The sequence below is a fragment of the Argentina silus genome (genome assembly GCF_951799395.1).
Source record: "Argentina silus genome assembly, chromosome: 2".
Taxonomy (NCBI): Eukaryota; Metazoa; Chordata; class Actinopteri; order Argentiniformes; family Argentinidae; genus Argentina; species Argentina silus.
Window position 1 is genome coordinate 23619531 of NC_139656.1, and position 27957 is coordinate 23647487.

The 27957-nt window shown below is 42.1% G+C and overlaps 3 protein-coding genes across 3 annotated transcripts; 1 reads left to right on the forward strand and 2 right to left on the reverse strand.

Moving 5' to 3' along the window:
• Positions 1–45: 45 nt before the first annotated feature.
• Positions 46–13351, forward strand: mpp1 (MAGUK p55 scaffold protein 1). The gene is made up of 12 exons (XM_083693169.1): positions 46–402; positions 8057–8185; positions 8345–8423; positions 8599–8688; positions 8859–8923; positions 10207–10403; positions 10650–10753; positions 10897–10977; positions 11106–11186; positions 11302–11504; positions 11678–11752; positions 11987–13351. The coding sequence occupies exons 1-12, from the start codon at positions 280–282 to the stop codon at positions 12161–12163; spliced, it is 1404 nt and encodes a 467-aa protein (XP_083549295.1). The 5' UTR covers positions 46–279; the 3' UTR covers positions 12164–13351.
• A 43-nt stretch (positions 13352–13394) lies between these two features.
• On the reverse strand, positions 13395–19033 carry dkc1 (dyskeratosis congenita 1, dyskerin). The gene is made up of 15 exons (XM_083693153.1): positions 19002–19033; positions 18153–18208; positions 17971–18057; positions 17521–17612; positions 17118–17302; positions 16949–17013; positions 16420–16546; positions 16169–16299; positions 15686–15829; positions 15411–15531; positions 15087–15205; positions 14873–14976; positions 14487–14535; positions 14169–14345; positions 13395–13924 (listed from the first exon to the last, which is right to left on the reverse strand). Exons 1-15 carry the CDS (start codon positions 19015–19017, stop codon positions 13856–13858), a joined length of 1542 nt encoding a protein of 513 aa, XP_083549279.1. The 5' UTR covers positions 19018–19033; the 3' UTR covers positions 13395–13855.
• An 861-nt stretch (positions 19034–19894) lies between these two features.
• Positions 19895–26648, reverse strand: tmlhe (trimethyllysine hydroxylase, epsilon). The gene is made up of 7 exons (XM_083665502.1): positions 26395–26648; positions 25419–25595; positions 24372–24651; positions 22342–22461; positions 21307–21543; positions 20791–20929; positions 19895–20662 (listed from the first exon to the last, which is right to left on the reverse strand). Exons 1-7 carry the CDS (start codon positions 26564–26566, stop codon positions 20531–20533), a joined length of 1257 nt encoding a protein of 418 aa, XP_083521628.1. The 5' UTR covers positions 26567–26648; the 3' UTR covers positions 19895–20530.
• Positions 26649–27957: the final 1309 nt, after the last annotated feature.

Here is a 27957-nt window from a genome sequence, read left to right on the forward strand (position 1 = left end):
GTCAGCAGCACGTAATTGCTCTACCACTGAGGAAGCTGCAGTGAGCCTGCCCCCTCGAGCGCTCGAATGTTTACTTGCTTTGTCAGCTGTGTCCTCGCAGTCAACTACAATACCTCCAAATTTGATCAGAACCTCGGACTTTAACCCAGGACGGTGATTTATCAGACCTGCAAGGGTTCTTTATCACTCCTTTCCCCTTTCCCTTTACACCTGGCCAACCTCTTGCGGACCTTGAGCAAGGGCACATTAGGTTCACTTTTTTTTCTCTAAGTAGTAAAGATGACATTAAAATCCAATAAAAACGAACCCGCTGTCATACTCGAGCGGGTCAACAGCGTTCGAACAGCACTCTCCGATCTGTACCTGGAGCAACTGCTTCAAAACAAACCGAAGTCTGAAAAGGTAAGGGGTGTAGGCTGTGTGTAGGATTGCTATAATGTTAAATAATCTCTTAATCTGATGTGTAATATAATGCATGTTCTAGGTAGCTAATTTCCTTGATAATGATATTGCGAAGCTGTGATAGGTCAATTTATTGCGTAAATCCAAGACGTTGGGTAAGAGAATGCTATGGTCACTGCTTGTACAACCCGGTTTTTAGCCGATAATTGTGCTTGAACTGCTTCGTGTGATTTTAATGTAGGCCTAGGCCTATTTTAAATAATATACAATCTTTGGAAGATTTTTATGATGATGAACTATGTCATCACATCCTCACACACCTTTTCTATGTGTGAACTTTTTTCAGTTGGAGTTTCACACTAGGTCACTCCAAGATATTACAGTACTGTCTGCATCATGAAAACTCCTGTCTTGGTTTGTACATGGCGCAAGCAGTTTCAGTTCTGCCGATTTCCTCACAAGGAACAGAAACCAAGCATAAGAGGAAAGTTTACTGGCTCAGCAGCATTATTAGATAACTAACTGTGCGACCCACTAATACTGGATGTGGAACATGTCTTCCCTCCTTCCAAGGGACTCTTATTCATTGTAGTGTGAACCATCATACTGTAGAGACAAACTGTAGGCCTAGTTTGGAATAGATTATTCAGATCATGATAACTGTTGTTTAGATGTCTAATGTTTCGATGTCTCTGATGTCACGTTTAGTTAACAAGAAATGCTGTATTTTACTTTCCTTCTCTGAATGTTATCCTTCTGTGTAACTAAAGAGCAATGACAGATTTGCATAGAATGCCATCATCAGAAAAGTAATTGAAGAGTGTGTTGTAATCCATTGGCCAGAATGTTCTCTGACCTATTTTCTCCAGGTTTTCAGTGTTAAAAATATGTGGATTTTTTTCCCTCAGGGAGACATTCTTTGTTTAACACATACTCATGTCTGGTAAGGAAAACCTGGCCTCACATTAGTGCGATTCATCCATCCGAATACTTCACCATTGACCTTTGACCCACAGGTGAGGGCATTTAGGGCTGGTTTCACAGACAAGGCTTAAACCTAGTCCTGGACTAATTCAGACTTTCAATGGCAAATTGCCACTGAGGATGCTTTTTCGTCTAGAACTAGGCTTAAGCCTCGTCTGTGGAACTGGCCCTTAATGTCATCAGTCCCTTGATTAGGCAGTACTGTTGTGAACCAGGCAAGGCAGGGCAGATGGTTAATCCCTTTACCTCAGTCTCCAAGATCAGGCTGACATTCTCAGATCCTTGTCTTTTGTTTGCTTGATTGGGAAACATACAGACCCAGGTGTGCACATTAGGTCCAGGCAGGAGGCTAACGAACAAGGCCCCTCTGGTCCTTTGTCTCTCTCACAGGGGGACGTCTTGGCTGATTGGATAATAGGCCTGTCCAGGGTCAGAGGATTAGGTGCAGGGTGCATAGTAGGGCCCCTGCTGTCCCCAGTTTGTGTGGATTTAGTTGAGGAGTTGGTCACCCCTCTGTTGAAGTGGAATGAGGGGGTTAAAGGCTTTACTTTATCATGGAACAAAGAGCTAATGGGTTAGAGAAGAAGTCAGTATGTCATGTAAATCACTTACTTTTGACTAGAGATCTGAAAAGGCTAAGCGTTTATCAACATTGAGACATGGTTAAAGGTTAGGAGAAGCATGGAGACTCCTTCCCTGACATCAGCAACTTTTATGTGAAATAACCTGGTGCAGCTATTGTGCCAAGTGGACCTCAGGGAGATGTTGAAATGTGAAATCAGTAACTATACTATACAGTATGGTGAGATCTGGACCACTGCCAAATCAGGATCAGATTTTCTTTAAGGAGGCAAACAGATATCTTATCTCACACCAGGGTTAGGATATTATATAGAGGTGTGTGTGTGTGTGTGTGTGTGTGTGTGTGTGTGTGTGTGTGTGTGTGTGTGTGTGTGTGTGTGTGTGTGTGTGTGTGTGTGTGTGTGTGTGTGTGTGCGCACACATTTACATTTACTGAGCACTGTCAATCTCTGTCTTTGTTGATACTTGCTGTGGCCCACTACTATAATTGAAGAACAAATATGCACAGACAGGTTAGTGTACTGAATGTTTCTGTTTGCTTGTGTGAGTCGAAGGCTTTCTGTATGCCGGTCGGAATATGCAGTCTGGTCCCGCCACACACTGAGTCATGTTTCACTGGACCCTCGCCTAAGCATTCTAGGCTAAATAACTGCAGCCTGCTATAAATAGACCCACAGCCAGGTCTGCCTAACACACGTTTGCTATCCCATATCTCATCCTTGAAGTCAAAACAGGGATGGACTGTAAAACTTTGTGGACATGGTTGTTTAACATTCCAAGCTCTCGCCCACCAAACCAAAAACATGTCCTCATTAAAAGTAGGCCTATCTCTCTGTTTTCACATGACACTTTGTTGGCCTGCTATTTAGAGCTTGTGCCTGGCCATGTATTTACCATGTAAATACATAGGCCAGGTTTTAGCATCACTTAACTAATGTGAAGTGGGAACAAATCCGGTAACATGAGGTTGACTAAACAAATACAGAATATAATGAATATACCTATAGGTGTTTATGGACTGATTTAGAGGGAGGAGCTCACAGAGGTATTTGACTACCTTAGTTACTGCTGTGGCCCTGCAATGTCTTTTGGATCAATACACCTCTGCCTATTGGCTGGGGATGTACTCTAACACTTGTGTGTTGGATGGGAGGGAGGGAGGGAGGGAGAGAGGAGGAGGAGGAGGAGGGGGGGGGGTGCAGAGAGAGTGGGACAGTATACAGCAAGTGGATGAACTGATAAGCCTACTGCAGTGGAGCCCAAACATCTGTGCTATGACCTACCTAGAGCTTTTGGAGCAACCCAGAAGGAATCAGCCACAACCCACCATTCAGTAAAACAGTGAGTGAGTGAGAGAGAGAGAGAGAGACAACATTATTAATCCCCAAGAGGAAATTCATTGTAATTTAATTCGGGAAGTTTCTAGAGCCTATGGATATCAACCGAAACAAATCCATGTGAATAGAATACGTAGAGAGAGTCCATACCAATAGTATCAAACCTAAAACGACAACACACCAATCAAACTGTATGGAGTAGAGTAGTGCCTTAATGTGCAGCACATACATTAGACACGGTACCATAGAGAGAGAACACACTGTTCTATCTGCAATGTATGATACACTGTTGTCTCGATATACTGTACTATGTTGTTGCAGTGTCAATGAAATGCACATACAGGACTCCTGTAGACCCAGTCTTATTAATCCATTTAAATTCCTTGTCTTGTTAGATAAAACCATAGATGTGTACCCCTTTTCAACACTGGATTATGAGATGGGGGAGACGTACTGTCAATGTAGGAATGACGCATAACTCTTGTATCATTGGTGCTATTTCACTGTTGTTTTTAACACCCCCATCCCCCAATCCAAAAAACAAGCGTTCGTCAATGCTGTATGACTACAACTCCCACAGGCCTGCTATTCACACACAGAGGTCGGGGGTCAGCACCAATGACAACCAGGAAATCATATGTACAAAAGATCCACAGGCTTTTGACTGCTTGTTTTTTTTTTTTCTCTGACCTCCGTATCACATGACACCCCCCCCCCCCCCCCCACACACACACACACCACCATTTCTCTGATCCTCTGAGGAAGCCAGAGAAGAACAGAATGTTTTTTCGGCTGAGAGACTGGGAGTGCCAGTCTCTCCACAGTACAATTCATTCTGGCATGTTATAGCCTGTGGCTGTTTTTCAGATAGTGTATCAAACTGTGCAGCATTCCTGAGTCCGGAGTGGACTCATTCTCATCAGCATTATGAGATAAAGGAGATTAATCTAAATACTTTCACTGTTAAAGCCATATAGAGCGGGATTATACATTGAGCTGCTGTAATCTTTAATTACGGTCAAGTTAAACTGATAGGCCTACCTATTGAGAGGGACTATCGTTGTTTACTTGATCTAATAGTCTATGGATTAACTCTACATAATTTCACCTAGGCTGTTGACGTTTGTCTTTGAATTTATTGGCTGTTTTTTAAGTCTGCTGCTCTTTATGATTCACTAAGACCCAGACCTTTTGATTCAGTACTGTAACTATTCACTATAGTTACTATTGTAACTAGAAGATCTTGTGAAAGTCTTCACTTTGGAGAGGTTCCCAAAAGAGACAAGCTTCAGGAAAACTGGACCTCGTACACACCTGACCTTAAATTCATGGCCCACTAGACAGTTCAAGGATGGCTTAAAAGAGGGAAAAGAGTGGGTCAAATTTTCCGTCTTTGAGTAACATAGTTCAGCATTAACATACAACATGAAGGCATAATTTTCTTACTCTGTAATCGGCCTATTTAAAAAGAAAAAGCTGACTGAAGCTGACTAAGGCTGTTTTCTACTATTACAGATATTCATTATCCAGATAAAACCAGTTGACCTTTAGACTAAATGCAGTTTCCGTTCGGCATGTGACTTTCCTCTCAGTACAACCAGGGTCAGCACTTTTGTAGGGAGGATGTATTGAAGGCAGGGTGAGGCCTCTCTCTCTTTATGACTCCCTGTGTACTGGGCAATTAACACTCAGTGTTTCTTTTCTGATGATGAATCTGTCAAGTTCAAGGTGGCTCTCCTGGTAGTGGAACTGGAGTGAGTGTTTTCTCCACAACAAGCGAAAACAACACTCAGTCCATATCCCTCTGTCTGAGGATGTCATTGAATCAATGTTTACCATGGGGGCAGTGCCTGAATCAGGCTGTACTGCACATTGACTTGTGACAGAGACTATTACTGCTGTCATCGCTGGTACATTTCTACCAGCTATTTCTGTAATCTGTTGCAGAATAAACAGCTTGTTTACTCACAGGGCTCCTCCCCCATGCTCTCCTAGACCACTGCAAGCCTCGTCTACAGGTTGTTGTCTTTACTTTTGGAAGCCTGACTTACTGCAAAGATGGGCCGATTTATGTTAGCTTTTAAGAGATTAAACTTGTCATTGTAACAAAGCATATCCAGGCATCATTTGTATGTACTGTATTTCACAGTACACAGTCGTTTGTCATTCTTGGTTGTTGGTTTTTTAGTGTGTGACCTTGTTGTTTACCGTTCTATGCTACCCTCTGTGAATGTATTTAAGACATCCCCCATGCACTCTCTGTGATTAGGTTTCCTCAGAGTGATTTATATATGACTGTGCCCCACACACTATTATGCTTCTTTCTACATGCCCCCCCCCTCCCACCTCCTCCTCTCTGCTTGGCTTAATGTGACAATGGCCACACCCTAACTCTGCCACACCCTAACTCTGCCACACCCTAACTCTGCACAGAAGAAACAGGGTCCAGATGTTCAGGCTCTTTAGTGTCTAGTCTGTTGAGTTTGTGTTTTTTTTTTTTTTTTTCAATGATTTTTGGATTTCATTCTATTCCACTGTATGATACATCAATGAATATAATCCTTTTGTAGAATGAAAAATTACTCTGGAAATGATGATATAATCTCAAACATACTAGAGCCCTCTTTTTTTAACACTGATATCTCAGATCAGCTAATGCAGTAGCCCGTTATGATCCTGAGTCTTGTGCTTTGGAGTGTTTCGGTGCTTGTTGCTGGGGAGGGGTGGGCGGGCCTTCTGTGGGTGTCTGGTCAGGGTCAGGATCAGAGTTTATTTCCCCTTACTTCAGCATGTTCTTAACCTGTTGTTGTCTCACTAGAGCCTGGGCATGTGTCCACACATATCCCCTTAAGTCGATATGGAACTGGTTGTTCCAGAACATTTTTGGCTAACTGTCATAACAACAGTCCTTTTGACCTAGGCAAAGTGGTATAGGCAAGGGTCAACCCATAAGTTAAATAGTATGTTTTAAGTTATCTTTACTGGGCAGGAATCAATGTTGGGTGTGTTTTCCATAGAAATACCATAGAATAGGTAGAATGGTGTAAATGAGTGTATTTTAACAAGTCCCAAGGAGAGAATAATATTGAAGAGATAAAGGAAAATTGCTTTGTCAAAATATCATGATAGATGTTACTTTCCCCCAAACAGATCACTGCCTTCCCAGGTTCCTTCAAACCTTAATCACAAATACACCATTTGTCTGTCATAACTGCTAGCTGTAGTATTGATTCCCAATGATAAAGAACTGTGACAGATTAGCCCTTCATTTTTTGTAAAAGGGGAAACTGAAAAACAAATCAAAGTTTATGAGAAGGAACGTGTGTCAGCTTGACATGGTTTTGTGGTTGAAAGAGTAGTTGTCTCTGTCACGTAGGGTTGACAAAGGCACCTTGTGATTGTTGTCCATTTCCATGCACTTATATGGTAAAGAATAACTGTAAGGGGAGGCTTGTAGTTATCTGTTACAAGATACCAAGAATTATCTTAAAGATAAAAATCTTCAAGCAACAGAGCATTTGACAAAAACTCACACTGGAGCTGGCAGTGCATGCAGCTGAAGGATGTAGGAGCCTTGATTCTATTATTGCAGCCATAAGGGTGGTAACCTTTGTCACTCTGGTGACCATGTACTGTACAGTCGGGGGCAGGGTTAGATTAGCATGATTGCACGTGAGGGGGTTTCCTAATCTTTGGCAAGAGCATAAATGTGATAATGCACTTAGGGCCGGCGAGGGGAGCGGCTGTGGTACGATAAAAAGCATGTGCAGCTTTGTGTAGTGGAGGGACATCCTGAGCAGGCCAAATCCCTGGGGATATCCGCCTGTTCCTCTTCAATTATCTAGGCATGTTTGTTTGGATCAATATTTTGAATTCACTGCTCTGGTATTTCAAGGTCATCGAAAGGTCATTCGCATAATCTTGACGAACATAAGCTTTTGATCATGTTGGCAACCGTGTGTAAGATCAAAGGTTTGCACATTACTGAGGTGGAGAGAAAGCGGGGGGTTGCCAGTAGACCACCACATTCCCCTGAGTGCCCTTACACACAGTGCAGTGTTCTCTGAGGGCTAAACACCGGTCACGTTTGTTGGTGTAACAGATGTCTTAATCTGTACAAGGGATTTGTTTTTTTTCATATTCATACTTTTCTTTGAATACGACCTCACTTACCCATGGGTGCATGTATCCATGACGACCCCTTAACAGGTGTACCGGGCCTGTGTACATGGGTTGTCTCTGTCTAATGAGGTGTTGAAAATGTGGGGTTAATTTTCAACCCTGAACAGATGTTGAAACTGCAAATTAAACATGGCTGTTGGGATGCACAAGACTGGAAATGCCAGTGTGCCAACAATCTGACATACCCATCAGGATGACCTGAGTTAAGATCATTGTAACAATGGAATCATCTGCAACCTATTCTAGATAAAATAACATTTTTTAACGCTATTGTTGATATAGCTTGAACATTTTTGCACAAGATTCCTCAAAGAAGGCCTTTCATGGTGCTGCCACAACTTGTAAAATAATCATTGCTGATCATGAACACCAAGTAATCCTCCACACTTTGATGTATGCAAAAATTACATTTTGTTCAGATGGCAGTTCACACAGCAGTGTTATATTGAAGGAGCACACAGTTTTTCTGAGTACAGTGTCCTGGTGTGTGTGTATGTACACTATGTATATTATTTTATCCTCTCCAGTGGCTTGATATTGAGTGTTGACAACATGGTGTTTTTCCTCAGGCGGCCATGCAAGTGTATGAGACAAAAGGAGCAGAAGTGTACACCAACGGCAGTGCTGGCCTCATGAACGGCACAGAGTTGACCAGGATGCGTGAGGTGGAGTTTGAAAAAAGTCCCTCAGAGCCGATGGTAAAACCACTGCTGCCAAAACTGTGTGTGTCTCTCTCTCTCTCTTTCTCCATCTCTCTCTCTCTCTCTTTTCTCTCTCTCTCATGCAATGTTTGTCATTTTGTTTTTGAGTATTCTTTGTCATGTGCTAATTGTTTGACTGATGTTACTTGTCTTTAGGGGGTGACTCTGAAATTGAATGAAAAACAGAGGTGTACTGTGGCCAGAATATTGCATGGAGGCATGATACACAGACAAGGTACATAACACCATCACATTGGACTACTAATAAAAATGATTCTAATTACTTTGTGTCAAACATTATGTCATGCATGTTTGTATGCCAATTAGACACATGGTTATTGACCTGGTAGAACTCTCTGGCTATACTGGGCGGACCTGTTCTTGTGCTGATTTATTTTCGTACTTTTCAGGTTCCCTACACGAAGGGGATGAAATTGCAGAGATCAATGGGAAGAGTGTGGCCAACCAATCTGTAGACCAGCTACAAAAAATCCTGGCAAGTTCCCTGCATTTTTATCATTAAGAAAGATACTAAACAGGCCTCTGGCACTGAGAAATTGGGAAACAGGTTGCAACTTCACAATCCTTGTTTTGACAGTAGTCTCTGGAAGACATGTGTTTAGGTCAAATGAGTGTTCGTAAAATGGTTCCTATCCTCCATTGCAGAAAGACACCAACGGAGTAGTTACTATGAAAATTATCCCCAACCAGCCAAGTCGCACTCTTGTGTGTGAGGTAAGCCAATGAAAGGACCAATTAGACGCACATTTACCCTCTCTGAAAGGACTTTGAGAACTTAATGTACTGATTTTTTTTTTTTTTTTTTTTTTTACTTTTAAATGAAATTTCAACACCATGAATGGTCCAAGAAATGGTTACTTCTCAAGCAGGGCAGATATAGTGCACCATTTACATAACCGGTTGATAATTCATGAGAGAGGGCATCGGAGGCCATCTAAACACTTGCAGACACCCATTATATTTGGATCATATCATCAAATTGATAGATGATTCACTACTACCTCTGTGATATGAGATAAAACCATGGTGTGCCAAGTTTGATAGCAAGCTTGAAATGTTACCGGATCTTCATTTCATGGTGCCCTCCCTCTACCACCAATCATGTCTTCTTCTTCATTAAATGGAGTTTGTTCTTTGTCAGGCGAATCCTCCCTAAGCCAATGAGAGACACAGGTGACTATACAACCATTAGACTCCACTAGTACCCTAATATACAGATCATCACTCATATTAGATCTGCGCATTAGACTTGAAACATATTAGTTGTGTGTTTCACTCTGCCATCTACTGGTCACATTATGTCATCATTTTCCTCTACCTTGGCAAGTTGCGGCAGTTATGGATGTTGTGCCTTGAAACCTTGAATAGTTACAACAACAACAACAAAAAAAGATTGAATTGTTTGTTTTTTTCTTTTAAAATTACATCAAATTGGCAAGTAGTATTAAAAAATATTATGCCTTCAACCAAAGCCCTTGCATAATGATAACTGCACTCTCATAGTGTGGTCAGTGATGGCAGTCTAATCTCAAGCTTTTTCCCATTTATAGATTAGCAAACAATACAGTATTGCACAGAATAACCTGTGTGGAGCCCGAACCCCTCCTGTGGATGAGAATTAGGTTTGCTAGATCTTCAACCAGCTGGGGCTTTGCCACTGGAAGGATTTGGGGCCATCAGTTGTTGTATCAATTAACTGATAGATTATAAACTAATCCTAACATTTATGATTCTGTTGAGATCGGTACATTTAATCCAAGCCACAACACTATCACCTGAGTCAATTTAGCAGAGATTTTGTGTTAAGACTCCAAGTCCACTGTAAATTAGGAACTGCAAACTGCTGCAAATCATTGGTATTGATGGGATAGGGTTAGAACCCATTGAACCATATTGACCAATGTACATACAGCACACATTATTGCCCAATTCCCGGCAAGGGGAACAACTCCTCTCAACCATCTCCTTGCAGCTGTTATGTGTTACTTCCTCCCCAGATGTACATGAGGGCTCAGTTTGCCTATGACCCTGCCAAGGATGACCTCATCCCATGCAAAGAGGCAGGATTGAAGTTCCAAACAGGCGACATCATTCAGATCATCAACAAGCAGGATCCAAACTGGTGGCAAGGCAGGGTGGACAACTCTGCTGCCGACTTCGCAGGACTCATCCCCTCCCCAGAGCTTCAAGAATGGTATGATCTACCAAGGGGTCTATTCTCATATAATTGCTAGTGAAAAAAAAAACTTAACCTTTGGGAAAGGTTGCTCTAATGCACTGGAATCCTGAGGATCAGTTGACCTTATACTCATCCTAACAAACATTAGATACTGAAAAACTAGACTTGGCTCTAAAGCATTATGTAGGGGTCATGTTTCTTGTTTAAAGTGCTGGTAGGTTGTAGGTGAGAGTAACCCCCTGTGTCTGTCCTCTGCTCCAGGCGGGTGGCCAGTAAGAGCAAGGCCACCGAGGGGACCCAGTCCTGCAGCCCCTTTGGGAAGAAGAAGAAGTGCAAAGACAAATACCTGGCTAAGCACAGCTCTAGTGTGTATTCATTTCTTATCCAATGCAATAACTACATGCAGTATGTACTATCTCCCATGTTAAATTTATTCTGTTACATCAGCAATGTTTTAAAAACTCAATCAATTGTTCGAAATTACAAATGTTTTCTCTTCTCCTGTTAGTTTTTGACCAGCTGGATGTGATATCTTATGAGGAGGTTGTTCGGCTCCCTGCCTTCAACAGAAAAACCTTGGTTCTTATTGGTAAGCTCCCTATATATGTGGCCGTTTGCATCAGCAATAAGACAACAAACTCATTTGAGCCTGATCGGTTGAGAATTATTCCATAAGAATTTGTTGTCACTATTAAGTATGTTCTTCTCTCTGTTTAGGTGCACCAGGGGTAGGAAGGAGCCATATCAAAAGCTTACTGCTGACCAAATACCCTGAGAGATTTGCCTACCCTGCACCCCGTGAGTAGTCTTCATCTTCATTTTATAATCTTCACCTCTATCTGTTTTGAGAGCAACTTTGTTTCATAAACCACCTAGCTTCCAGTTTGAACAGCTTGAATCTGGTTCCAAACAGACACCACCAGACCCCCGCGTAAGGACGAGGAGAACGGGCTGGAGTACTTTTTCATCTCCAACGAGGTCATGACCAAGTGCATCACTGGGAATGAGTTGCTGGAGTATGGCAGCTTCCAGGGGAATATGTTTGGCACCAAAATTGAGACTATCCAAAAGATCCATGAGCAAGGCCAGATTGCCCTGTTGGATGTGGAGCCACAGGTAGGCCTATGTTCTCTCCCTGGGGCTCAAAACTTTTATAATAAAAGTAGTATACTAGATTTAGTAGTAGTGTACTAGATTTAATTGTATTTGTTTCTTTGCTATGTATTTGTCCAGATTAGTGTGTGTTTCACAGTAATAGCGTAGCATCTCTGTCTTTGTTTTTTGTCTAGACATTGAAACTCCTGCGGACGGCAGAGTTTGCACCTCTCGTGGTGTTCATCGCTCCCACCAACACAGCTGCCCAGGTAAACATGTTTACAAGAATCTTAAGTTATTTCAGTTTGTGTCGGAAAATTCAAAATATGTCCCCCTAAAACCATTTCTAGTTAACTCAGTAAGCCTGTCTGTCTAGTAATTTTCAAGAGATGGTTCATCTATGATACAAACCCACAGTAATAATAACCTCACCAGTGAATAAGATCAACATGTTTTCATAAAGATGTTTTGAGTAACTCGTCCTCTTGTAACCCATCTTGTAGTCGGAATCCCTGCAGATGATCCAGAAGGAGTCTGATGCCGTCCTCGCCACGTATAGACACTTCTTTGACGTGATCCTAGTCAACAATGACGTTGATGAGAGTGTGAAAGGAGTGGAGGAGGCCATGGAGCGTGCCACATCCACCCCACAGTGGGTGCCTGTGTCCTGGGTGTATTGACCACTGTCTGCCCCTGAGGAACCATTTATGTCTAACAAAAACTGGTGCAATGTCATACCCCCCCCCCCCACAGGACCTAGCCACGCATTAGAGATACCCCACTTTGTCTGGGTAGAAGCTAATCGCTATGGTTTATGTAATTGTCAATTGTTTTGCACAAGAGCATTCGCAAAAAAAAGCAATAGAGGAAAGTAACTGTTTATTTCAGAGTATATATAATGAACCACAAAGGGATATTTTACATGTTTGTAAGACCTTAATTAAGTGCCGAAGGATGGGTACCACACTGGTGCAGGTGATTGTTGGCATGATAGCAATGCAAAGAGGACCACTACTGTGAACAAAACACCACTTCACCTAACAGGGTTTCACTATGAGTTACCTTGACTGGTTCCATTGTGAGGTGTGCCATGAAATTCTGTATTTCTCTATCAATATACAGTTGGTCATGTTTAAATACAGTACAGGGATAATGTATGTCTTCTTCTACAAGAAATTGTTCAGTCTGTCAACATTAAGTGAATTGTTCTGTTAACCTCTCAGTATGTCTCAACTCATCAGAAATGTATACCTCATGTCATGTAAGGCACTTTCAGTATGTCCCCCCACTCCATGAAAACTGGTTCTTGCCTTCTGTCTATTGCGTGAATGGTAGACTTCATCCAAACAGATGAGATCATTACAGTAAAAATCAAGGGGGAAATTGCATGTTTGGGGCATGGTCAAATTCAATATTAGATGAATGTAAGAGGCAGGAATTTGATTAAGAAAAATTGCATCCCTCTCAGCCCCCACTTGACACTTGTACTCTAGAAGACTGCCAAACCACGTTCTCACACCTCCTTTGGCAGTCTGAAGAATTTCAGATCTGAACAGACTGATTGGAGAATGTACTCACAATTTCATTGGATGTTACATTGCAAGAACCCCCCACCCCTGTAGAATGGTTGCCTTGTGTGTGTCGTCTGTTCCAACCGGGTAGGACTATTTTTTTGCTGTGGTGTTTCTTATGCTAGCTTGCAACATTGAAAATGGGAAATCTGAATTCTGTTTTTTGGAGCACCACAGGCTTTCTGAACTAGGAAAGCAGTGTCTCAACAAGGTTAACTGTACTCCATCAGACAAACAATGACTTGCAAATAAATCACTAGTGGCTAAAACAGTCTCTAATCCTACCTCAAGGAGACACTAGCACCCGTCAAATTATTGAAAAAATGACACCAAGACTGCATTAGAAAAAAAATCATGTTCATTTCAAATTACACTTTATGATCAGCTTGTTTCTGTATTTACAATATAAAACAAAAACTCCAATGGCGGTTCACACAGTTGAGGGTACACCCAGAAAAGCAGATGCCCACATAGGCAGAGTACTTAAAACATGTAAAAACAAAATTTCACTGTCATGAGTACAAAATAAAGTCATACAGGGTGGATGAGGTGTCACAACCGTGATCATATAACTACATGATCATAAGACTGACCCAACCAAGGCCTATATGATTATTAAATGTGTGTAGCGGCCACAGGACAAACGTAACTATTAACTAAAGAAAAATTAAAACTCTGGGTGGTTGCTTGCTCAGCCAGCGGCCTCTTCGATGCCCATCCCTCTGTAGGGTATATCTGCAGGCACTCATTCTGACCCTCACATTCCACGGTCCTTTCACTGTGTTCATGTTCACTGCCTCTTCACTCAGACTCTGCATCAGCCGCCTCCTGCTTCTTTTTCTTCTTCTTCTTCTTGGCACTCTCACCCACCTGGGCAGAAAGAGACTGGTTATTCACTGGGCAATTAAAAAAGGACTGACAGCCTGTGTGCCTTGCTCAGAAAGAACATGGATGTTGCAGATGTAAGGAGCCAACAAGACAGGGAAACATGCTGGACAGAGACTCACATCCCCAATAATGTTGCAGACTGACTCCCTCTGAAGCCACTAGTCAGGCTAGAAAGGGATAACTGTCTGCATCGGACAAGTAATTCACTTTGTTTGCAGATACACACCTTTACGTCTGCTTCTGCTGCCAGCTCCTCCGGCGCTGCCTCAGCTGCCTCTTCTGCTAGTTTCAACTTCTTCTCCTTCTTCTTTTTCTTCTTCTCCTTCTTGATCTCCTCTGCTGATGGCGTGGAAGGTGCCGTGACGGCCGCATCACTGTCACTGTCACTAGCGTCTCTCTTCCTCTGAAAGAGCAGTCAAATGGGAGTGCATGAGCTTCAAATAACACCATGAGTGGTATTGGGATATACAATTGCTTGATCAGCGGATGAACCAACAATGATCCAAAAACAAATCAACATTAAAATACCCATTTAAGTCCATACCTTTGCTGCCACTGGTTCACTGGCTTCAACTTCTTTGGGTTTGGACCCACTGATAAGAGGAGACAGAATGTCAGTTAAAGACACACCTCAGTCCACTGTGCATCAGGAAACATGTATAACTATTAAGAGTCAAAAGTTAAGCTGCAAGTGTCCACGCAGCTCAGCTGCCAGCAATGCAACCTGCATTACCAGAGCTCTGCTGAGCTTTGAGAGTTGATGTCGCAGACTGACTCCCTCTGAGACCGTAGAGGGGACCAAAGAGGGATAACTGTCTGCTGAGTATGATAACGACCCAACCATGCCCACCTAGACCCCCACACGCCACCATCTGACCCCAAACCAGGCATCTGCTGCAGTCAACCAGACAGAGGACCATGTTAACACACCTGTAGTCCACGTAGCCCTCCTTCCAGTCTGTTGGTGTGCTGCCGTTAGCTTTGCCGTGCTTGTCCAGCAGGCCCTTCTGGATCATCATCTTCTTCTGGCTCGCCTGTTGAACGCAAAGCAGTTGTGTAAGCATGTAATCTACCGAATAGTGGAATAAATGCAATAAATCAGCATCAGCATAGTCATTTTGGTATTGGCAGTTAAATGCATTACCTTTGGCCCCAGACCCCACTTGCGGGGGTAGGTGTCACGTTCCATGATGACCCTCTTGATCTTGGCCACCACACCGTGGTCGCATGTAGAGATCACTGCTGTCGTCATGAGGGCGACAGCTGAAAGAGTGAAGGGCAAAAGATTGAGGTTGAGTTTGAGTTTGAAATGTTCCTCATATCCTGTTAAGAAGCGCCATTTTCCAAAGCCATCAGACAAGGGTGATAGATAAGAGGTCATCTTTGCACGTGTGCTAATGCGATCTATATAAAAATCATCATGTGGCCTTCTGTTACAAAAGCTTCTAGAGAATTTGGCATTACCCACCTATACAAATGGCCTCTCCTTTGGTCGTTATAACGACAATATCCTGGTTGACTTCAATACCATCTTCATACCGTAGGACACCAGGCAGCATGATCTTTGCACCATAGCAGATCGCATTCACCTGAAGTACAGAAGTGAACACAGCATTTAGTTCACTGTACAAGACAAATGGATATTATTACATCCTAATACCCATAAAGCAGTTGTAGACGGTATGAGATTATCAGAAATATCTATGAAAGGCCAAGATCAACCACAGGACAGGAAATACTCACTGCACTGTCTTTCATGACCAGCCGCTTGTGAGAGATCAGCAGCTTCTCCAGTGGGTAGATGACCCTCCGCAGGTAAGTCTCATCCTTGTTGTGGTCATACTGCCATTGGGCATCCAGCACATCATGCATGGTAACCAGATTGTCCTAAAGAGAACACAAATCCAACACTTTTAGACTAAAATAGATTACACATCAAGGAAGAGAAGATGAGCACTAAATTAATATATAGGCCAGAGTGGAATCAAGAGGCAGACATGTCCACAACCTGTATACAGAGCCACTCCAGGCCATTTTCTGTGCCAAAGGTAAATTACCAGGACTGGGGAAAAGCCCAGAACTGAACTCAACACTTTGGACCAATCCAGTTACAGTGATAAAGTGGATAGGGAAAGTGAATTATTTAGGTGCTGAGCTTAATCAAAACCTATTGTATGCATCCCTATTTACAACCAATTCAAAGATGGAGAAAGGTTTGAGACTCACCCTCTCACCCAACACACCAGAGCGAACTCTCCTTAGCTCCTGCATTTGACCCCCAGTCCCCAGGAGGAGCCCCAGGTGCACACACAGAGTTCTGATGTAGGTCCCGGCCTCACAACTCACCCAGAAAATACCTAAGATCCAAAACATGCAACGCCTTTAGTTTGTAATCTATGCATTTGCACAGAGTCTAATTGAATAAAATAAATTAAAAAGACTACCATACTACACATTTTTAAAAGACGATTCCTTACCCAATCTCCTCTCTGGGTCGTACTCAATGAGCTTGCTTTCGTAAATGGTCCGCACTCTTAACTGTCTCTTCACGGCCGCTATGAGAGGTGGTCTCTGGAACAAAGCTCCGGTGAGGGTCTCGAGGCCCTAAAGGACAGACAAGTGAAGCATTAAAACATGTCTCTCGCAAGGCACTTAATTAAACTTCTAATTTTCCTCGTGTGATCAGGTGTGTCAAATCGTCTTTGCCCTCACCGGGAACCCTCAGTCATGCCCCTGCCTCCAGCATGCTGCCTCAGTAGAACACTGGGGTGGCAGAACTAGAGCCAGGGACAGCGCAGACACTCATGCCTAGAACAGACATGGAGCACTACAGACCCAAAGTCCCCTGCCAGCACTCAGCGAATGGATAAACACTTTCATCATCTCACAATGCAAGAGGGTGCATCGCCACGACATACCATAGACAAGCGAGCCGACTAATACGGACGGCATGATTGAAGTCACCTTCAATTCATTCTAAACGATGCAAAAATTAGACAAACTTACCCTAGCAAGCGTGTGCTCATTCTCAATAGCATTGTGCAGCCGAACAATTCCCACATACTCTTTGCCTGAAAAAGACGGCAAGAGTAGTAAGGAGAGGCCAACGTTACTGTTTGGATAACCCTCAAAGGGAAACCGTTTTGACAGGACGACAACAAATGGGGTGACTCACCAGCACTCTGTTGGGACTTGACCAGTCGCGTAGCTCTGTCCACACACACGATGAGGCAGCCCGTCACCTTGGGGTCCAAGGTGCCACTGTGCCCCGTCTTGTCCACTCGGAGGATGCGCCGGATCCATGCCACCACCTCGTGTGAGGACGGATTTGCAGGTTTGTCAAGGTTGATGAAGCCAGTTCTGCGCGTCACATGGATTGAGATGGGGTTAGAGTCGGGCAAGACAGACTTTCAAGAGCTGTGGTTCAGCATCTGCATAAAGCCATCAGACTTGGGTGATAGATAGGTAGTCATCTTTGCACAGTGTGCTAGTGCAATCTATTTGAAATCATCATGTGGCATAAGAAAAACAAAACTGCGTAGGCCTGGAGTTAATCAATTAAGGACCAATATGGTTACCTGACATAATCGTGAATATTCCTCTTCAAAGGGTTTGAACCATTTGGCAGGGGTGTGTAGTGAGCTGTCCTGATGTTAAGTTTGTCAAAGTTCTGCAAGACAAATTCGTGAAAACAGAGGGGTTAAGACTTACAGCCATAAAGTTTAAAGCCAACTAAATGTGATCTTTCTAGACAGTGTGGGTGATCAGATGTTTAAATCAAGTCTTAGTTGAGGCCAGGCCCTTGACCTATGCACCAGTGTGCCCATCTCCAATGCAGTTATCCCAGTAGAACACGAGAGCAACAGCATGGAGACAGGTTGCTGAACCCCCTGGGTCCAGAACAGACTCAGGAGGCTGCAAGGTCAGGGCCCAACAGTACTCAGAGAATGGATAAACAGGTTCATCATTTCACAGTTACCTGCTGGGTAAACCCCGACATGTGAATGAGGACATAGGTAAACACTCACTTTCAGCAGCAATGGCCACTGGGATGTGTCCAAACGGGCAACTTTAGATTCTGGTTTGATGAGGAAATCCCCACTCTCCTGTATATCCTGTAAGGGATGGGATAAATTGTACTTGCATATCTTCATATACAATAATTCATGGAACACTGGTACAGTCTTGAACGACAAATCAACCAGCTTACCCCAACTTCATCATCAGCAACTGTCTTCTTCTTTTTCTGCTTCTTAGCAGAGGCAACTGGAAGGAAGGCCAGACAACGCATTTAGAACCCAGCATGACACCGTTGAATTGTGTTAGCGGTATGCTTCAATTCCAACGAGATTTGAGCCATAACCCATGATTGCATTTGCTTATAGATCAGCGACGCATTGTAAATATCTGATCGCTCTAAAATAATAATTAGTGTTAACCATGTCTGACAATGCGCCAACTTGCCAATTCAACCAAACTAAAACACCACTGTCTGGTTTTGATGGAGTCATAAACACGTGGCCGATTCAGCACGTGGTGATTTTTCCGATAGAAAAAGTCCAAATAATTGATTCATACCAGTTTGCAATTCTACAGCAACTTGCATACAACGACGATGTGTGTTCATATGAATTAACCTATACCTAAACTACAGCACTATTTTAGACTATTTCTCTACACCCTATAAAATCGGTCCTGAGCTCAACCTTAAGGCGCATAGCACGCTTGCGTGACCATCACGAGATGATGCATGCGTAACATAAGATAAAATACAGCGCTTAATAAATTATCATTTTAAATAGATGCCTGGTTAACACCGGGTCCATGCAAGGATGTCTGAGAACGTGGCTAGACACTAGAGCAGAGAGCTGTGCCAGCACCACCATGTTAGTGTGCTAGCATGTGTTGCTAAAGCGATGTTAGCTACAGATAAATAGCTACAGAAAGAATAAAGCCTTGCAACACAATCCACACATTGACAGAACACAATTGCTGTAGTTGTTGCTATATTAACGTCACTGTTAAGCAGTGCAAATACGTAGGTTCTTGAGACACTTACTGTCACCGTCCGCCATCTTCAGAGTGCGAAAATCAGAGAGAGGACACGTGTGGGTACAACGCGCATGACCTTAAAAAGAACGAGAGCTCTCCAAACTCCGCGATAGTTCACTCTAGGCTCCATAACATAAGAACACTGAGCAGTAGGGGCGCCAGACACATATTAGATTAGATTCAACTTGATTGTCATTGTGCAGAGTACAAGTACAAAGACAACGAAATGCAGTTAGCGTCTAACCAGAAGTGCAGTATATGAGCAGTATAGTAGTGCAGTATAAGTAGTGCAGTGTAAGCAGTATATGTATTAGCAGTAAAATTATAAGCAGAATAAATAGAATGCAGTATGAACAGTTTAAGCAGCATATGAGCTGTATAGGCAGTGCAGTATAAGCAGTATATATGTATTAACAGTAACATTAGAGTAAATAAGCAGAATAAATATGGAATACAACTCCTTGCACAAGTCATTCTTGCATTGCACATCATGTACACAGTATGGACACGCTGCCCAAGTCAATACCAACATGTTATCTAAGATCTAGACCTAAGTAGGGGGCAGGTAGATCCTCATCACCACCAACACTGGTGGCGATGTGTATTGGCACATATGATCACATAGAAATCAAACAGTATTTGAAAGACAGCAGGCATGCCAAATAATAATTCAGTAAATCATTAAGGGGAAACTCATGCATTCAACCTTTCCTGATAATATGACAGATAAGTCTATATGATTCCGATCAAAACTACTCTCCCCTTCCATTACAAACAACAACAAAAAAACAGGAAACAGTTGTTTGAAAATCACTTCATGTATTTTCAGCAGTATTTCCTACAGTATTCATTTATGAATACAGGTAATCAAATGACATCAAAGTTCTATATAGTGCTATATGTTAATAACATAGATATAGCTCCAATTTGAAACATGATCAGTCTGTACACATTGTTCATACACATGATGAATAGGAGAAAACACTCTTGCTCCAATGCTAATTGTTTCTTTGGTAAACCACTGTTTCAGCAGAGACTCAAAACTCAAAATGTAATGTATCATTTTAAAGTCTAAAGAGACTTTCACTGTCCATTAGTTGACTTCAACAAATCTAACAATGTTATCCTACCATGTATAAATGTTTCTAGGCAGAGAAGTATGGTGATTTTTATGCCCACATAAGCAATTGCATCAACATCAATACGCAATAATAAACAAAAATATATAACTCTTTATGCAAAAGGACTACTTGATTTCATTCATTAGTTCTCATAGTAAAAAAAATAATTTCTACAAACAAGATCTGATTCTCCATTTTTAAAATAATAAGAAATTTTTGTCTTTTCAAAGATTTTCTTTGCGAGTGATTCAGTGAATGTGAGGGACATTGATTTCTCTAATTGCAGGCATGGGGGGTGGGGAGTCCCAATTGAGCTGCAGCCTTAGTGGAGTTTTAGTCTAATCACACATTCACCAATAATGTTCATACAATTATTGGCTGGAAACGCCTGAGACCAAGAACGGCTCTGGTTTGCTCAGGCCTGCAGACCCAAGGAGCGGGCGGTGTTCAGGACGTCATCTCTGGTCAAGTAGCACCCACACAGTTGCCGTAGGCCTGTGAAGGACTCCCGGCCATGCAGGACACGCCAGTTATCAATGAAGAGAACCTTAGAAAAAAAATTCAAATAAGGATTGGTATAACACTTAATAAAACATCCCCTGCAGCCTAATTGGTAATGTTGTGATTTAGCCCTCCTGGCTAGGTCAACAATAAGGCTGTAGTCTCTTTCCTTACCATCCCTGGCTTCAGTTTGACCCACAGCTCATTCTCTGGCCTCCTCAGTTCTGTGGTCAACTCTCGGTGTGCCACATACCATCGCTGGACAACGTCATGGGGAATTGTGTTTATGACTGCACGGTCATAGTTATTGTAACTGTGAAAGAGGCATCCAAAACAGATTTAGCACTGCTCTCAAGGAGCTAGGTAACTTATATAATAGCAGTGTTGCTTACAATGAGCACCAAGTCCTGAGCCTTATACAGAACCTACAGATGTATGACCATCTCCAGCGGAAAAACTACTTGAATCCATTCACTCACACATGCACCATTAGCCGTCGAAACCAAAAGCAGAGGCTGATATATACTATATCAGCATTAAATGCAGCCTGGTATAATGGGTAGTGAAAGCATACCAAAAGTGAACAAAAAATATTCAATCTGTATCAAAAATGCTGACGATTCTATGCATCATGCATAATCCCACAAGGTAACCTACTCTGTACTAAAAATAATAATAATAACACCTTACCGCATCATGTAAACCTCATTGTTCCAGGGATACACGTTGAGCACAGGGCCAATGCCGATCATGTGATTGCGGTGGTCGCTCAAATGTTCGATGTACTCGTGCTTGATAGGCACCCGTGCTAGCAGCTCAAAATGTTCGGGCGTCTGCTGGAGCACCTTGTCTGCAGAATGGAATCCATCCACCAGCAGTGTTCTTCCTCCAGTTCCCTCATGCCTTAGGCAATGGAACACCTGCATGCTACAGTCAATAACATCCATTTAAGTAACAAAATCGTTATGATACACAATACAATTGTGTATTTCGCAAGTGCAGATTTTGTGACGTCATAGTGTAACTTATCATGATTCAAGAAATCTGAAGCATAGCAATGTGCAGTATCTCCCTCCTAAAGACCTCTTCTCCCCCACTACCCCCTGTACAAGTTTCTCTCCTGTTATTAACAATAATAATAATAAATTTAAAAATCCTTCTTCTAGCAATATGACTGCTCATGGCCCCTGGTCTGAGCTTTGATTACTTTATCTTATGATGACTGATGGATAGATGATTCACTTACTTAAACAAATGTATTTGTTGTAAGTCGCTTTGGATAAAGACGTCTGCTAAATTCCATAAATGTAAATATAGTATCTGGCTTGCATCTTATAAATTGGCCATAATGGCCATAATCGAATTTGAAACAGTGTGACATTGCAGCTCACTAAAGGAATGGCCTATTTCATATTGCTGGATGTCTTTGCCAGTTACAACACTCAGTAAAAGCAGTAATATAGTGTTTCTCAACCTTTTTGGCTCATGCATTTTTGCATTTGATTCCCAACCACAGGTTTGAGAACCACTGCTGTAATACATCTGACCTTTTCTGGAGAGGCAGTCTCATTTTCTCTATATTCCAATCTACTAGTCTAAGTCTAAGATACATGGACGGTCATCCTTTTCTGCCTTGCCCAGGGTGACTTACAATAGCTGCATGATCCTAAAATGATAACTACACTACACTGTAGTTCAAATAACACCATGCAACTGAATACACACCCACATGGTTCCTGGAAGTATGAGGTGTCTGTGTGACGGTCCAGGGCCAGTTTGGTGTAGGCAGTATCACCTCTGGAGAAATCTGAAGTGAAGCTCCACATTCTGCCATACATAGTCTCCCTAATAGGAAATATGAATGAATACACAATGTAGGACAGCTGTGTCAACGACAACAAATAAAATAAATAAAACAATGAAAGCAAACAAACCAAATAATCAGGTGGAGATGGGATGATGCCCATGTTTGTTTGGAGTGTGAGGATCCACTAACAGGACATTCATACACTAAGGACGACTAACCGGTGGATGTGTTGTAAACAACAGATTAGATTAGATTCAGGTTTAGATTAGATTTACCCTCATTAATATGAGGGTAAAACTTGCAATAACATGCATGACTTCAGGGGGCGACGTCCTTACAGCACAAGGAGGAAAAAGGTAACCATCAATCATCTGGCAACCATGTGCAGTGCATTTCTTACAACAGGCTGGTTCCTCTTTCCCTTCCTTCCTCTTCACCTCAAATTAGAGTACAGTTAAGAGAGGGATTAGTGGACTGGTTCAGGCGTTTTGAACTTCAAAACCATACCACCTGCAGAGTCTTTAATGAACAACCCCAATGGACTAAACCGGCAAAGGAGACACATTATCAGAGTGCAAAAATGGCTGTTCATTTGAAGAAGAAAAAAATATCCCCCCCTCCCACCCAGGGAGAACTCTGTTGTGCATATTAACTGCACAAATGTATCAAGGGCTTGAGGTCAAGGCAACCAAAACCTTTCCTGTAGGACTGTAAAAAGCAATCTGAATGAGAAAACCGCAAAATCTATGATTATCATAAAGTGTTTTACTGTAAATGCCCAACTGTAGACGGATTTGGTGGCTCCAGCTATTTGATTTAAGTGTGTTTAAATGTGGCTGAGACAAAGGCAGTGATATGGTGATCAATGCCCCCCTCTTTCAGCCCGGAATACCTATTTACAGTTGAATGAGCATGCCTGGTGGACATCCTGAAGAAATCACGCCTCGCCATTTGTCAATTCCTTTGCTATTGTAATGTATATAGTAAAGGCCAACTGGCTCTCACATCGATGTCCAATTGTTGGGATTGTATTTAAGGACAAGGACAGCAAGATGTCCTTTGAGTTTTGGGTTAGGTCTGTGATGGGCACCATTCTCCTGTGTATGGTTAAACTTCCATTTGTTTGCTACAGTTATATGCTACATTGAAACTGTTAAATTGGTTAATTTGTTGATACTCTATTCTCATTCTTCCTTCATGCCTTAATGTGATGTTGTGCACCCAATATAGGTTCTGTTAATACAGCACAACATTAAATTGACCAGGTTCTCCCATTACTGTCTAATGCATCGTTAACGACATGTAGAGTTGAGTCATCAGCTTCAGATATTGGCTTGAGCTTAAACTCCTCACAATCTCTCTTAATTTGAGGGCATGGTAAAATAACATTTTGGGTATTCTTAATTGAATCTAAGATCCGATATGATCGAGTGTCTGTCACACAGGGATGAGCAAATCATTATCAATCATTATTAACCATGAAATATCTTTTGGTGTCAGATATAACATAATGTTAACTTGTGTTAGTTGGTCATGTGACCACTTGTGTAGAGTTCACTTCATCATGTCCATAACCGTTTGAAGTTGTACTTGGGAATAAATGTCTTATTCTTAACCTGTCCTCTATTCTTCAGTGTTTTTATTTCCAGTTCTTCAAAACCAACATTTCCCGTTAGACATTAAATATAGCCATTCTCCTTTTTTGTTGTTACTATATCTGCAGTGGCTAATGAAAAGTGTAAATCAGAAAAGCTCAAAATTGGAAGCCAATGCAAGAATTCTCGCCTAAAACAGAACAGGCATTTTCCAAGTGAAAAGCTTTCAGGTGTGTTTGCCCTAAAAAAAATAATCATTAAAAAAGCACAAATTCTCAAATAATTTTGGTTTAGTGTACATAAGGCTGGGTAAGAGGCCAGTCTATGCCTTGACTTGTATCGTATGGGCTTACCTGATGAGGCTGACCCTCTGGGTCACAGTCTCTGTGGCCTCGACAGTTGCCGGGACACCCTCCACAAAAGCGATGCCATACAGCAGGAAGTTCTTCAGGAAACTCTTCAGTTCATCATCACAGCTCATGAACTTGTCCCAGTTGGCCGAGGGTACCTTTTCACTGGTGTAGATGTCAGAATTCCAAAGGATGCGGGGCTGCATGGCACTCTTCTTCTGTCCCTCGTAACTGTTCTGTGCCAGCCAGCTCAGGTTGTACCTGGTCACATGACCATCCGGCCCTGAGGTAGTCAAATAAAGACCATTTCATTCTCATGGAAAAATACTTAGGTGTCTGGTAGTCCACATGCATTTTAGGAATAAATTGTATTAGTGCTCTATTATGTGTGGCACACTGAAAATACAACGAATCCCTGTAGAACCAGCTTGATGAGTAGGCTAACAATTGGTGAAGAGGGTGAGGTTCTCCAATAAAAACATCAAGTGATACTGACCTTAAAAAAACACCATTGATTCGGACTAATTTAAACATCCATAATAACATTACAAACTTTGATTCTAATAGCAGATTGAACACACTGTACGCATAGAAGGACGGAGGGATGGCATAGTTACAGTGTAAGCAATGCCTTAGTTGGAAGTGGATGAATAACTGTGGTTGCATTGTCAGCATCCCTTCTACTATCTTTTACAAGAGTCAAAGTTCTCCCTGAATGATGTTCAAATGATACTGATTTAAAGAAGAGATAACCATCTCATGCTTAGCACACTGGTGAGGTGCCCTTCCAACATGGACTAAAGGTGTGTGTGTGTGTGGGGGGGGGGGATTAAGCAAGATCACTTCTTCACTTTGGTTCCAACCAAACTATGTTGGATGCCAAAACCAACTCTAGCTCATCTATCAACGTGAAATAGAACTTTGAAATAACTGCAAATCAAAAACAACCATTTCACATAGGCCTATGTGAAATGGTTCCTGGGGTTCCTGGGGTTCTTCTTTGAAGTTCGGATTTCACATAATAGAAGCAGTCTCCAAACAAATCCTTACATGTGAGGAAAATATTCTCATCATCCACCCTGGTCTCGGCTGGACGGATGTTCAGCTCCACATTTGCTGTATCCAGGTTTCTCTGGTTGGTCTTGGAGTTGTAGCAGGAGGCAGAGCGGCAATGATCCCGTAGCCACACATAATCAAAGTGCATCAAAAGCCCACCATAGTTGAGCTCTGGAAATTGAATAAGATTTGATTATGAAGATTTGATTGCGATACACAATGAATCGAGGACGTTAATTATTAAACACGTTAGACGTGCATAGTCGTTTATAGCCTTTGATAGTTGCAGTCACTTTGGATACCCAGTTAGTTAGCCATTAAAGTATAGACCGGGCACATGACTCTTCTCCCTGACTCTGCCTCCCTCTGGTGCACTGGACAACTTCGTCGTACTGGGGATCCCCACTCCTAAAATGTTTAAACGAATTGTCTGATATTATTAGTGTAGTATTTGAGAAAAATGTTCAAACTGTAGCTAGCTACAGTGGCCAAGTGAAGTCTCATTTTACTGCATCCTGAGTAGCAGCAGGGATGATATTGGCAGAGGAATAGCTGTTCGCTCGACGCCCTGTTTTATAATAAAAAGCCTCAACTTGAAGAACTCTCCGTATGAATGAGTTTAATTTTGATTGATATGGCTAAAGAGGTTAGGCTATAATATTTGATTGATATAGTAGAAATGTTTTAGAAGCGCTATAGTTTCTGAGGTGCAGTGTTCTCACCAAAGTTGATAATCCTACAGCACCTTAAACAACAATACCACCACCACCCACAACACAAATATTTAGACACCTGAATTCAAAGGTAACCCTGCTCAGAGTATAACGATAGATGCTCCGATGACACGTTACGCTTCGAATTTTTACTCAATCAATGCAATAAGTGAACTTAAATTAAATATGCATACATTTAAAACATAAGTTCATGACAAACAGGGTCAAGTTGCAAACAATTTAAGAATAAAACTAACCAAGACATTCTTCCCGAAGCTGCCATTGACAATTTGTGGATTGGGGACCAGCAGTGTGCTGCCAACGTCTGCCTTCGCGTTGAATTCTTGTCAATCCAGACACCGCAGGTTGTGCTTTCAATGTGGGTTGAAAACAGCCATGAAAACGACAAAACACCCGAGCCAAAGCCATCGCCTGAAAATAAAGATTAGAGAAAATGGAAATGGGCTGTCTGAACCCTAGGTAGATATGAGAATCGTATATTTCGACAGTTTAAAAACAACAACACTATCATGCTAAGCTTCCAGCTAGCTAAATTACTGTAACTAACCAGCAGGAGGAGGTCAAATGCCTGAAACCGCAGTCGCACCGTCGCACGAGGTCGCTGTCAGTCCGTCCTGGCTGTAGTCTAACTCTGTTATTCAAACTTATTGGATCTCATTGCGATACACAATGAATCGAGGACGTTAATTATTAAACACGTTAGACTTGCATAGTCGTTTATAGCCTTTGCTAGTTGCAGTCACTTTGGATACCCAGTTAGTTAGCCATTAAAGTATAGACCGGGCACATGACTCTTCTCCCTGACTCTGCCTCCCTCTGGTGCACGGGACAACTTCGTCGTACTGGGGATCCCCACTCCTAAAATGTTTAAACGAATTGTCTGATATTATTAGTGTAGGATTTGAGAAAAATGTTCAAACTGTAGCTAGCTACAGTGGCCAAGTGAAGTCTCATTTTACTGCATCCTGAGTAGCAGCAGGGATGATATTGGCGGAGGAATAGCTGTTCGCTCGACGCCCTGTTTTATAATAAAAAGCCTCAACTTGAAGAACTCTCCGTATAAATGAGTTTAATTTTGATTGATATGGCTAAAGAGGTTAGGCTATAATATTTGATTGATAAAGTAGAAATGTTTTAGAAGCGCTATAGTTTCTGAGATATCTGGAAAAACCAACACATGAGAAATAGATTGCACTATTTGATTAGCGGAGGAAAATCTATTTTGCAGCGGAGCTATGGCTGAGGCCATGTGCTTCTTTGTTTACAAAAACAGCGGTTTGCGAAGAGAATTGTTGAGGGGTGTTATTCAGTTACAGAGTGGATAGTTCAGTGATGAAGCAGGAACTTCTGAATTTCGAAGACGTGGGCGCGCAATCGGTGAGAAATCATGCATTTTAAACAGGACACTTTGGAATTGTTTGTCCTTATGACATGAGACGCCGCGGATTTAGCTAGTTTCGTGACGATTATGCTGCTGCTGGCCTTTTGACATGCGCGCCCATTTCTGGCCACGGTGCTATCTGTCGATGTATTGTTTGCCTAACCAAAATGTTTTTGCTCTGTAGCGCATTATATAGCCACTCAACTGCTTTGCAGATTGAATGAAAGTTAGTAATCGTGTATATCAGACGTGTACAATTTACTAACGCGGTCTAAGCTAGCTATAGCGGCTAGCTACCTAACAAAGGGATATTGGAAAATAAATTGCATTGGAGTCCTGAAAATAAAAAGTTCTTTTTCGTTGTGTATATTTTAGCGTTTCGTTTGTGCTCCAATGAGCCGAGTTTGACCTGAATGAA

Bases quoted from the DNA above. Each gene is read 5' to 3' on its own strand.
- mpp1 (XM_083693169.1), top strand. From the start codon at position 280: ATGACATTAAAATCCAATAAAAACGAACCCGCTGTCATACTCGAGCGG. The intron at 403-8,056 runs GTAAGGGGTGTA...GTTTTTCCTCAG, and splicing joins ACAAACCGAAGTCTGAAAAG to GCGGCCATGCAAGTGTATGA. The intron at 10,404-10,649 runs GTATGATCTACC...CCTCTGCTCCAG, and splicing joins TCCCCAGAGCTTCAAGAATG to GCGGGTGGCCAGTAAGAGCA.
- dkc1 (XM_083693153.1), bottom strand. The intron at 14,346-14,486 runs GTATGGACTTAA...CTGCTCTTTCAG, and splicing joins GTGAACCAGTGGCAGCAAAG to AGGAAGAGAGACGCTAGTGA. The intron at 13,925-14,168 runs GTGTGTATCTGC...CTTTCTGCCCAG, and splicing joins CAGCAGAAGCAGACGTAAAG to GTGGGTGAGAGTGCCAAGAA.
- tmlhe (XM_083665502.1), bottom strand. From the start codon at position 26,566: ATGGCTTTGGCTCGGGTGTTTTGTCGTTTTCATGGCTGTTTTCAACCC. The intron at 24,652-25,418 runs GTAAGGATTTGT...TGACTACCTCAG, and splicing joins TGAGAATATTTTCCTCACAT to GGCCGGATGGTCATGTGACC. The intron at 21,544-22,341 runs GTGTGTATTCAG...TATTGACTGTAG, and splicing joins TACTTCCAGGAACCATGTGG to CATGCAGGTGTTCCATTGCC.